Genomic DNA, 11040 nt, shown 5'->3' on the forward strand with positions numbered 1-11040 from the left:
AAGAACAAATTCTTATTTTCAATGATGGCCTAGGAACAGTGGGTTAACTGCCTGTTCAGGAGCAGAATGACAGATTTGTACCTTGTCAGCTCGGCGGATGTGACTAAAGACATTTGATTTGATGATTTGAAGTTGCAACCTTCCAGTTACTAGTCTAACGCTAGTCTAACGCTCTGACCACTAGGCTACCCTGCCGCCCCAATTAAAGAGCATCGGTAAATAATAACAATATATACAGGGGTGCCGGTACAGAGTCAATGTGCAGGGGCACCGGTTAGTTGGGGTAGTATGTACATGTAGGTAGAGTTAATTAAAGTGACTATGCATAGATGACAACAGAGAGTGGCAGTGGTGTGGAGAGGGGAGGGGGGGGGGGCAATGTGAATAGTCTGGGTAGACATTTGACTAGATGTTCAGGAGTCTTATGGCTTGGGAGGAGAAGCTGTTCAGAAGCCTCTTGGACCTAGACTTGGCACTCCGGTACCGCTTGCCGTGTGATATCAGGGAGAACAGTCTTTGACTGGGGTGGCTGGAGTCTTTGACAATTTTTAGGGCCTTCCTCTGACACTGCCGGGTATAGAGGTCCTGGATGGCAGAAAGCTTGGCCCCTGTGATGTACTGGGCCGTTCGCACGACTCTCTGTAGTGCCGTGCGGTCGGAGGCCAAGCAGTTGCCATACCAGGCAGTGATGCTCTCGATGGTGCAGCTGTAGAAGAACCTTTTGAGGATCTGAGGACCCATGCCAAATATTTTCAGCCTCCTGAGGGGGAATAGGTTTTGTTGTGCCCGCTTCGCGACGGCCATGGTGTGCTTGGACCATGTTAGTTGGTTGGCGATATGGACACCAAGGATCTTGAAGCTCTCAACCTGCTCCACTACAGCCCCGTCCATGAGAATGGGCCAAATACAGCAGACCTTACTGTGAAATGCTTTACTTACAAGTAAAGTGACTCTGCATAGACAATAAACAGTGAGTAGCAGCAGTGTACATGTAGGTAGGGGTGAAGTAACTATGCATAGACAATAAACAGTGAGTAGCGGCAGTGTACATGTAGGTAGGGGTAAAGTAACTATGCATAGACAATAAACAGTGATTAGCAGCAGTGTACATGTAGGTAGGGGTAAAGTGACTCTGCATAGACAATAAACAGTGAGTAGCAGCAGTGTACATGTAGGTAGGGGTAAAGTAACTATGCATAGACAATAAACAGTGAGTAGCAGCAGTGTACATGTAGGTAGGGGTAAAGTGACTCTGCATAGACAATAAACAGTGAGTAGCAGCAGTGTACATGTAGGTAGGGGTAAAGTAACTATGCATAGACAATAAACAGTGAGTAGCAGCAGTGTACATGTAGGTAGGGGTAAAGTAACTATGCATAGACAATAAACAGTGAGTAGCAGCAGTGTACATGTAGGTAGGGGTAAAGTAACTATGCATAGACAATAAACAGTGAGTAGCAGCAGTGTACATGTAGGTAGGGGTAAAGTAACTATGCATAGACAATAAACAGTGAGTAGCAGCAGTGTACATGTAGGTAGGGGTAAAGTTACTATGCATAGACAATAAACAGTGAGTAGCAGCAGTGTACATGTAGGTAGGGGTAAAGTAACTATGCATAGACAATAAACAGTGAGTAGCAGCAGTGTACATGTAGGTAGGGTAAAGTAACTATGCATAGACAATAAACAGTGAGTAGCAGCAGTGTACATGTAGGTAGGGGTAAAGTAACTATGCATAGACAATAAACAGTGAGTAGCAGCAGTGTACATGTAGGTAGAGGGGTAAAGTAACTATGCATAGACAATAAACAGTGAGTAGCAGCAGTGTACATGTAGGTAGGGGTAAAGTAACTATGCATAGACAATAAACAGTGAGTAGCAGCAGTGTACATGTAGGTAGGGGTAAAGTAACTATGCATAGACAATAAACAGTGAGTAGCAGCAGTGTACATGTAGGTAGGGGTAAAGTAACTATGCATAGACAATAAACAGTGAGTAGCAGCAGTGTACATGTAGGTAGGGGTAAAGTAACTATGCATAGACAATAAACAGTGAGTAGCAGCAGTGTACATGTAGGTAGGGGTAAAGTAAAAGTCGCTCTGGATAAGAGCGTCTGCTAAATGACTTAAATGTAAATGTAAGTAACTATGCATAGACAATAAACAGTGAGTAGCAGCAGTGTAAAAACAAAAAGGAGGGGTGTTGTAGTAGTGATGGCACCGGAGGGGTGATGTAGTAGTGATGGCACCAGAGGGGTGATGTAGTAGTGATGGCACCAGAGGGGTGATGTAGTAGTGATGGTACCAGAGGGGTGATGTAGTAGTGATGGCACCAGAGGGGTGATGTAGTAGTGATGGCACCGGAGGGGTGATGTAGTAGTGATGGCACCAGAGGGGTGATGTAGTAGTGATGGCACCAGAGGGGTGATGTAGTAGTGATGGCACCAGAGGGGTGATGTAGTAGTGATGGCACCAGAGGGGTGATGTAGTAGTGATGGCACCAGAGGGGTGATGTAGTAGTGATGGCGCCGGAGGGGTGATGTAGTAGTGATGGCACCAGAGGGGTGATGTAGTAGTGATGGCACCAGAGGGGTGATGTAGTAGTGATGGCACCAGAGGGGTGATGTAGTAGTGATGGCACCAGAGTTGTGATGTAGTAGTGATGGCGCTAGAGGGGTGATGTAGTAGTGATGGCGCCGGAGGGGTGATGTAGTAGTGATGGCACCAGAGGGGTGATGTAGTAGTGAAGGCACCGGAGGGGTGATGTAGTAGTGATGGCACCAGAGGGGTGATGTAGTAGTGATGGCACCAGAGGGGTGATGTAGTAGTGATGGCACCGGAGGGGTGATGTAGTAGTGATGGCACCAGAAGGGTGATGTAGTAGTGATGGCACCAGAGGGGTGATGTAGTAGTGATGACGCCGGAGGGGTGATGTAGTAGTGATGGCACCAGAGGGGTGATGTAGTAGTGATGGCACCAGAGGGGTGATGTAGTAGTGATGGCACCAGAGGGGTGATGTAGTAGTGATGGCACCGGAGGGGTGATGTAGTAGTGATGGCACCGGAGGGGTGATGTAGTAGTGATGGCACCGGAGGGGTGATGTAGTAGTGATGGCACCGGAGGGGTGATGTAGTAGTGATGGCACCAGAGGGGTGATGTAGTAGTGATGGCACCGGAGGGGTGATGTAGTAGTGATGGTACCGGAGGGGTGATGTAGTAGTGATGGCACCAGAGGGGTGATGTAGTAGTGATGGCACCGGAGGGGTGATGTAGTAGTGATGACGCCGGAGGGGTGATGTAGTAGTGATGGCGCCGGAGGGGTGATGTAGTTGTCAGGATTTGGCCAGGGTTGTTCCGGTTTTTGGTCACTAGATGCCCCCATTGTGCATTTTGACCTCAAGCAGTGGGGTCCTACGTGCCAAGCTACTTGTATTTTCCCGAATTCCCCGAGTTCTACTCCCGAGTCTTTAGAATCCATCAACCTGACCCGAGTTCCCGAGTGTTACCATGACCTCAAACTGGTATTTAGCAAACAGAGGGCCACCATGCTACCACCCCATAGACCTTATGATTGCCCCATCGAACTGTTTCCGGGCACTTGCCCTCCCAGGGGTCGGATCTTTTCCCTATCTCCACCCGAACGAGCTGCTATGGATACCTACATCAAGGACGCTCTGGAAGCAGGCCTCATGCGTCCATCCACCTCCCCGGCGGGAGCAGGGTTTTTCTTTGTGGCCAAGAAAGACGGTGGATTACGTCCTTGCATCGACTACCGGGGACTCAATGCCATAAAAGAGCTGCACAGTGACACGAGCCTACCAGACGAGCTACATTTTTTTACTTATTTGCTCGCTTCGAGGCAAGTAACACTGAAACAAGCATGAGAGCATCAGCTGTTCTGGATGACTGTGTGTTCACGCTCTCCGCAGCCGATGTGAGTAAGACCATTAAACAGGTCAACATTCACAAGGCCGCAGGGCCAGATGGATTACCAGGACTTGTACTCAAAGCATTCGCTGACCAACTGGCAAGTGTCTTCACGGATATTTTCAACCTCTCCCTGACCGAGTCTGTAATAGCAACATGTTTCAAGCAGACCACCATAGTCCCTGTGCCCAGGAACACTAAGGTAACCTGCCTAAATGACTACCGACCCTGATTATTATACATAACATCCTGAAATATATGTAGATATTATTTCTCTTGACGGAGTGATGCTGAATGTAAAACACTCCACTCTCACCTACTGTCCATATCCAATCTGTTTACATCTACATGAAGGTACAAGGTTCCTAGGTTTTAAGGGTTGATTTAGAATCAGGCATATGTAAACTCACGGTAGCTACAGTGTGTCTCCATTGAACCCATCCATGTTGGCAGTACAGTAATTGTACATATGTTCAGTGCTTGGTCTTCAGAGGGGAAATGCCCTGGTTCTTAGTTTGGTACCAACAGGGCTGCAGGCTCCTTGGGTCCTGGGCCAAGGACTTAGTCCAGGTTATTGCAGGCTTCTCTCTTTAATCCCTAATGTGGGATGTATTATTGTCGGAGGCTGGGGACTGAGGGAGCGTACAGTTTGGAAAGGGTTTATATCCAGGAGAACCCTCACCCAGTGCTACTGCTCTCAGCTCAGCGCTACTCTGTGTCAACACCTGTATGCATGTTCTGACTGTTCTGTTGTGGCAAAACTCATGGGTAATGTGGCTAGTACGAGCACTGTAACGACCAAATCAGCAATGTTGACAGAACTGAGTTAAGACTGTCCAAGAATTACACAAGGAAAAAAGCTTTGACCCACAAAGTTATTTACAATGACGCATGATATTTCCTGTGAGAGAAATGACTACAGTAAATTAATATCTGGAAACATTGTAATCGTGGTACTATAATACTCTCTCTGGTCGTCCCCCACGTAGGTATCTTTCCGCCTGGAGTTTGAATTCAGCCGATCAGTGTTCCTGGACCACGTACGTGTCATTCTAGAAGCCAGCAGGTGAGGGCGCACTAAACCACTTCAAATATTAAACCGTTTTTTAAACAATTTGTCTGATAAATATGATTTTTTACAGTTATGACCAGGTGAGATAATGAGCTAATGTTCTTAGCTCAGGAGGTTCTGCTCTCCTGACTTTCCTAGTGTGAAACAGTCACTAATCAACAGATGAGGGTGGTGTCAAACAGTCACTAATCAACAGATGAGGGTGGTGTCAAACAGTCACTAATCAACAGATGAGGGTGGTGTCAAACAGTCACTAATCAACAGATGAGGGTGGTGTCAAACAGTCACTAATCAACAGATGAGGGTGGTGTCAAACAGTCACTAATCACCAGATGAGGGTGGTGTCAAACAGTCACTAATCACCAGATGAGGGTGGTGTCAAACAGTCACTAATCAACAGATGAGGGTGGTGTCAAACAGTCACTAATCACCAGATGAGGGTGGTGTCAAACAGTCACTAATCACCAGATGAGGGTGGTGTCAAACAGTCACTAATCAACAGATGAGGGTGGTGTCAAACAGTCACTAATCACCAGATGAGGGTGGTGTCAAACAGTCACTAATCAACAGATGAGGGTGGTGTCAAACAGTCACTAATCACCAGATGAGGGTGGTGTCAAACAGTCACTAATCAACAGATGAGGGTGGTGTCAAACAGTCACTAATCAACAGATGAGGGTGGTGTCAAACAGTCACTAATCAACAGATGAGGGTGGTGTCAAACAGTCACTAATCACCAGATGAGGGTGGTGTTAAACAGTCACTAATCAACAGATGAGGGTGGTGTCAAACAGTCACTAATCAGGGTGAGGGTGAAAAGAGGGTGAAAACCTGCAGATACTGAATCTCAATCAGCATTTCAACAATGAACTGATTCATCACACTAACCACAGACTACAGATCCGCCCAGTGAGAAACAGGATAGACAGAAACTGAGCTATAACATCTCTGAAATATGTTCTCGTCACCCAAGGGTCACTTGGCATGCAGTCCCATTGAGATGTGAGTTTGGCATGCAGTCCCATTGAGATGTGAGTTTAGCATGCCAGATTAGTTGAAATGCATTTTTCTCTCTCTGCAGTGACGGAGAGGAGGTTACCTTAGAAGACAATTTCAACGACATCTTTCACCCGCTGAAATACGAGGCTGACCTCCTATTTACAAGGTTTGTCTTTGTCACAATGTCCTCTCTAACGTTCCTTCTCCTTCTGGGGCGGCAGCGTAGCCTAGTGGTTAGAGCGTTGGACTAGTAACCAGAAGGTTGCGAGTTCAAACCCCCGAGCTGACAAGGTACAAATCTGTTGTTCTGCCCCTGAACAGGCAGTTAACCCACTGTTCCCAGGCCGTCATTGAAAATAAGAATGTGTTCTTAACTGACTTGCCTAGTTAAATAAAGGTAAAAAATAAAAAAATAAAATTGTCACTCTCCTTAAATAAAACAGTTAACTATCATAGCGATTCCCTGTCACTGGAACTGACGGATTTAGTGTTGCACAGACACAATGGCAAATGTTAGATATTTTTATTTATTATTTTATTTATTTAAGTCAGTTAAGAACAAATTCTTATTTTCAATGACGGCCTAGGAACAGTGGGTTAACTGCTTGTTCAGGGGCAGAACGACAGATTTTTACCTTGTCAGCTCGGGGGTTTGAACTTTCGGTTACTAGACCAACGCTCTAACCACTAGGCTACCTGCTGGTTACTAGACCAACGCTCTAAACACTAGGCTACCTGCTGGTTACTAGACCAACGCTCTAACCACTAGGCTACCTGCTGGTTACTAGACCAACGCTCTAACCACTAGGCTACCCTGCCGCCCCATGCCACTGTACATGATTGAGTGTATCACCTTCCTTTCTCCGTAAAGGGACTCCAACCCCTCTGGCTGTGAAATCAAAGCAGACCTCTCCCTGGAGATACCAGGAAATGTTGGTCCTCCATTTAACTTCACCTTCCAGGTGAGGATGAAAGGTCACAACACACAGGGTTGCGGCACAATCATACATCAACCACGCAACAATCAATTGTCTTTACAGTGTAGAAATACTTTATATTGCAATTACATTTACAAAATACCCCAACTCTTTTTTTATTGCTTGAGTTAAGACTGAATTAGTGCCCTATATTTCTCCCAGATTCAGAACCTGGGCTTCTTTCCCGTGACGGACCTGCAGTTGAATATCGAAATTCCAGAGATGACCAAAAACGGGAACCAGCTGTTGCAGATATCGGACTTCCATATTGACAAAGTGAGAGGACTTGAAAATCTGGCCAAGGACTTAGAATGGTCTGCTTCCTTTGAGAGACCACCAAGTGTGTACTCATACTGTCTCGGTTCTAACGGAGATGTAATTCTGTCTCCTTAGACAGACGGTACCCGCTGCATACCCCCTCAACATGTGGCACAGAGCAGGGCGTCCCCAGAAGACCTCTCTCGAGTCTCACGCCTGGTAACCCACCCACACCATATGATTTCAACTAGCTTACCTAAATAATGGAACATTCTTAACTAACAAGCTTGTGTTTGGCCTCTATTCAGAACCAGTCCAATACTCTGCCTCTGCCGGTCCAATGCACTGTCAACCTGAACCCCTACAAGGAAGTCAGCGTCAGAATCAGGGGGGCACTGCGGTTGGACGCCTTGCATGCTGTGAGTATATCGCATTCCGCGGCTAAATCCTACACTCCTTGAGCATGTCTGTGAGACGTTAACTTCATGTTGTGTTCATTCACCCTCTCTTACAACACCAGCTGAGGTTCAAAGTCCTGGAACTGGTGACAAGTGCAACAGTAGAACTTCCACCTTCAAGCCCCATGTTTCTTCATGAAGAAAGGCCTGTCAGACATGTGAGTACAAAACACTCGGAGTCAAGACACACTTCAGTGCATAACCCCTTCTATAGTGTCATTCATTCATTCATTCATTCCATGGAAAAGTTGTATTTTCAATCGCAGCCTGGCCAAGAGACTAGACTACTTCTCACTATAGTTGCAGTTCGTGTTCTACAAATGAGCTCCTAATAGCTATGCAGAATCCTCACAGCCAAGGCTGTTATTCTAACACACATGATTGACTGCATGGTGCTTAAGGACCGAAAGGACCAACAGCAACACATGTGGCGTAGCCCTGTCCTCCCATACACTGCTCTTTGCTGCCACCTATAGGCCAATATTTAGAGTTAAGCAACAACCAGTCACACAAAGTTGTTATGCATTGAACTCAGCGCTCTTAGAAGCACAACCAGTTCCCTTCATCTCTGCTTTTGACGAGACTCCACAGGGAAAGAGAGCATGGAAACATTTTATTCTGAATGCATCGTTGGTCAGATGGAATTCCAGTCAAACCGGTGATCCACACAAGATGCCACCGTGTTAACACTGACCCACAAAGCATCACGCAAGATCTGCATATGTGTGTGTGTACAAGAGCATCTTTTTTTTACCCTAGAATCTGCCCTTCGAAAGTCTTCCAATGATAGAGAAAAGCAACATGTAGTAAGATTCCCAATAGTAGACTGTTATCTGTTATCTACTGCAGTCTATGACGTGTAAACTGAATTAGGATCAGCTTTTGTTATTTGATCTGGGTGCCATTTTGTCTTGTTTTGTGTGCTTGTTTCCACAGATAATCCTGGAGATTAGGAAAGAAGGGGATTACAGAATCTCAATCTGGATTATCATTGGGAGCACGCTGGGAGGGTTGTTACTGCTGTCCCTGCTCAGCCTAGCTCTATGGAAGGTAAACCCTGCCCTACTACCCTGGAGCTCTCATCATGTACAAACATTACAACGGCATGATGATCACAATATACATTTATCATGGACATGATCATATCTAGATAGTGAGTTTACAGCAACAGGATTTGTGTTTGTTTAAACTAGATAGATAATTACCAGATTGCACCTGTAATTGTACTGTCCTGGATTGCAGAAGTGACAGTGAGCATAGTGTGCCATTTCAAGAACACTCAGGTTCTTTCTCTAAATTCAGGAGGAGGATTTTAACTGACTGACGTCTAGACAGTGTTGTAACTGCAGTGCAATAGTAGACGACACTGCCCTCTTCTGGCAAAGAATGATTGTACATTATTGTATGTATTTTCCCACACTGATAAAGCCAGCTGAGATTGTTTCTATGAAAACGATCTAGAAGTATCTATGCCTCTCAATCTCACTTCTCCCTCCTCCTCCAAGCTTGGCTTCTTCCAGAGGCAGAAGAGGAGAGAAGAGGATGAGCAGGAGACCAATGGAAAGGTGGCAGAGGAGCGGTAACTAACGCAGGCGAGGGACCAGCCATCACACACACACAGGGGAACCAACACTCAGGGACTGTCCCATCCCCCCGACACCACAGCGGTACAGTCCAGAAGGCTCTGCCAGATGAGACCGTCAGATCAAGACCTGCTCAGTGCACTGGATGACCAACTGTACCTGTATGACCCATGAGACGTTAGCACTACCAACCATAATGCCCTGCCCTTCACTGTACTGCTGAGACTACTGGACCCTCCTCTGTGCCTCGTTACCCATACCCACCTCTGACCTCTACCCTTTAGCTAGACACCCTTCCCCATGGTTACCCACCTCTAACCTCCACCCACACTGCCTCTGGTCACCCACCTCTGACCTCTACCCTTTAGATAGACACCCTTCCCCATGGTTACCCACCTCTGACCTCTACCCTTTAGCTAGACACCCTTCCCCATGGTTACCCACCTCTGACCTCCACCCTTTAGCTAGACACTCTTCCCCATGGTTACCCACCTCTGACCTCTACCCTGTATCTAGGCATGGCACCCTTCCTCCTAACCACATTGAAGAGCGATGGAGAGATATTTTGGTTGATGAGTCCATTCCTATTGGTGTAATAATGACTAACTTGGAAAAGGCTGCAGTTATAGTCAGACAATGATTCTGAGGCAAGCAGCTTAAATTTGATTCACCTTGGTAGGCTTTGTTTTGAGATAACTGTACAAGAAGAAACCTCAAGGTGCTGTGCCAACTGCAGGTGGCAATATTGGCTTACTATGGCCTACTGCGCTGACATGTACAGTACATACTTCTGGAGAGAAACACAAAGACCAAGAAGTTGGCGGTATGTGCCAGTAGATGTGACTCAACCCAAGTGACTTTTAGACAACGGTATTGTGAACTGAAAATCTCCAAGACACCAGGACAACAATTGTCAACATTCAAGAACCTCTCTGGTGCTTTTGTTTCCAGAGAACTTTGTTTCCAGAGAACTGTTTTTTTGTAAGTCTGTTTTCGAGATTCCACGTTCCTTCCCCTCTCATACTAGTCCTACAGTATCTCCATTGGAGGAAAATACATGGAATAAATTCATAATTTTGATGCACTTTTACTTTGTAGAAATACAAACTTGAATTTTGTAAATAGTCAAGTAACTTTTTATACATAACCAAGCCTAATATTGTGATTTTCCAGTATTCCCCACAAGGATTGTGGCATTATCCTGTTCCTCTAGAGACATGGCAAATGAGTTTAGCCTACGAGACAAATACAAATGGGTTTTCTGACATGCTTTGCACCACAACAAATAGCCTTTGAAGAAAGGATATGCATAGAACTATTCTCCATGCACCTGTTCTGAGCTGTTGAAGGACGACTTATTCAGGATTTCAACAAAATGGCGTGCTTCATGTAATGTTACATGATCAAATGAGGATCGGACCATTGGTGTTGTGCTTCTATGTGCAAATGAATCATTTTCAAATGTTTTTTTGTTGTCAATGAAATCCCTTTTGTTTATTCATGAATGTCAGTGTCCACCCCATGTGGACGAGGTATAAATCAACTCTGATACATCTAGAATAAAATATGTCAAATGTGTTGTATCTATTGTTGTGTTGCCTCACCTTTATCAGCGTTTTGTATGAGACACTCCTTCAATGCCCGTCACCGTGAAACATGCACACAATTGTATAGAAGTAAGTGACAAAAATAGCCAACTGAATAGCCGATACATTGAAGCTGGCTTCTAAGACAGAGAGCCTTGGAACTAGGCAAAAGTCCTGACCA

General features: G+C 45.6%; 1 protein-coding gene across 1 annotated transcript; it reads left to right on the top strand.

Moving 5' to 3' along the window:
• Positions 1 to 4915: 4915 nt before the first annotated feature.
• LOC124026742 (integrin alpha-11-like) lies at positions 4916 to 10733 on the top strand (the record flags this gene model as incomplete). Its single annotated transcript, XM_046339497.1, has 9 exons — positions 4916 to 4992; positions 6080 to 6163; positions 6869 to 6959; positions 7137 to 7250; positions 7368 to 7451; positions 7541 to 7651; positions 7753 to 7848; positions 8627 to 8740; positions 9196 to 10733. Coding segments are annotated over 9 exons (849 nt in total), but the record flags the coding sequence as incomplete, so codon positions are not given.
• Between the last annotated feature and the right edge of the window lie 307 nt (positions 10734 to 11040).

This window comes from Oncorhynchus gorbuscha, unplaced genomic scaffold (genome assembly GCF_021184085.1).
Source record: "Oncorhynchus gorbuscha isolate QuinsamMale2020 ecotype Even-year unplaced genomic scaffold, OgorEven_v1.0 Un_scaffold_2792, whole genome shotgun sequence".
Classification (NCBI taxonomy): Eukaryota; Metazoa; Chordata; class Actinopteri; order Salmoniformes; family Salmonidae; genus Oncorhynchus; species Oncorhynchus gorbuscha.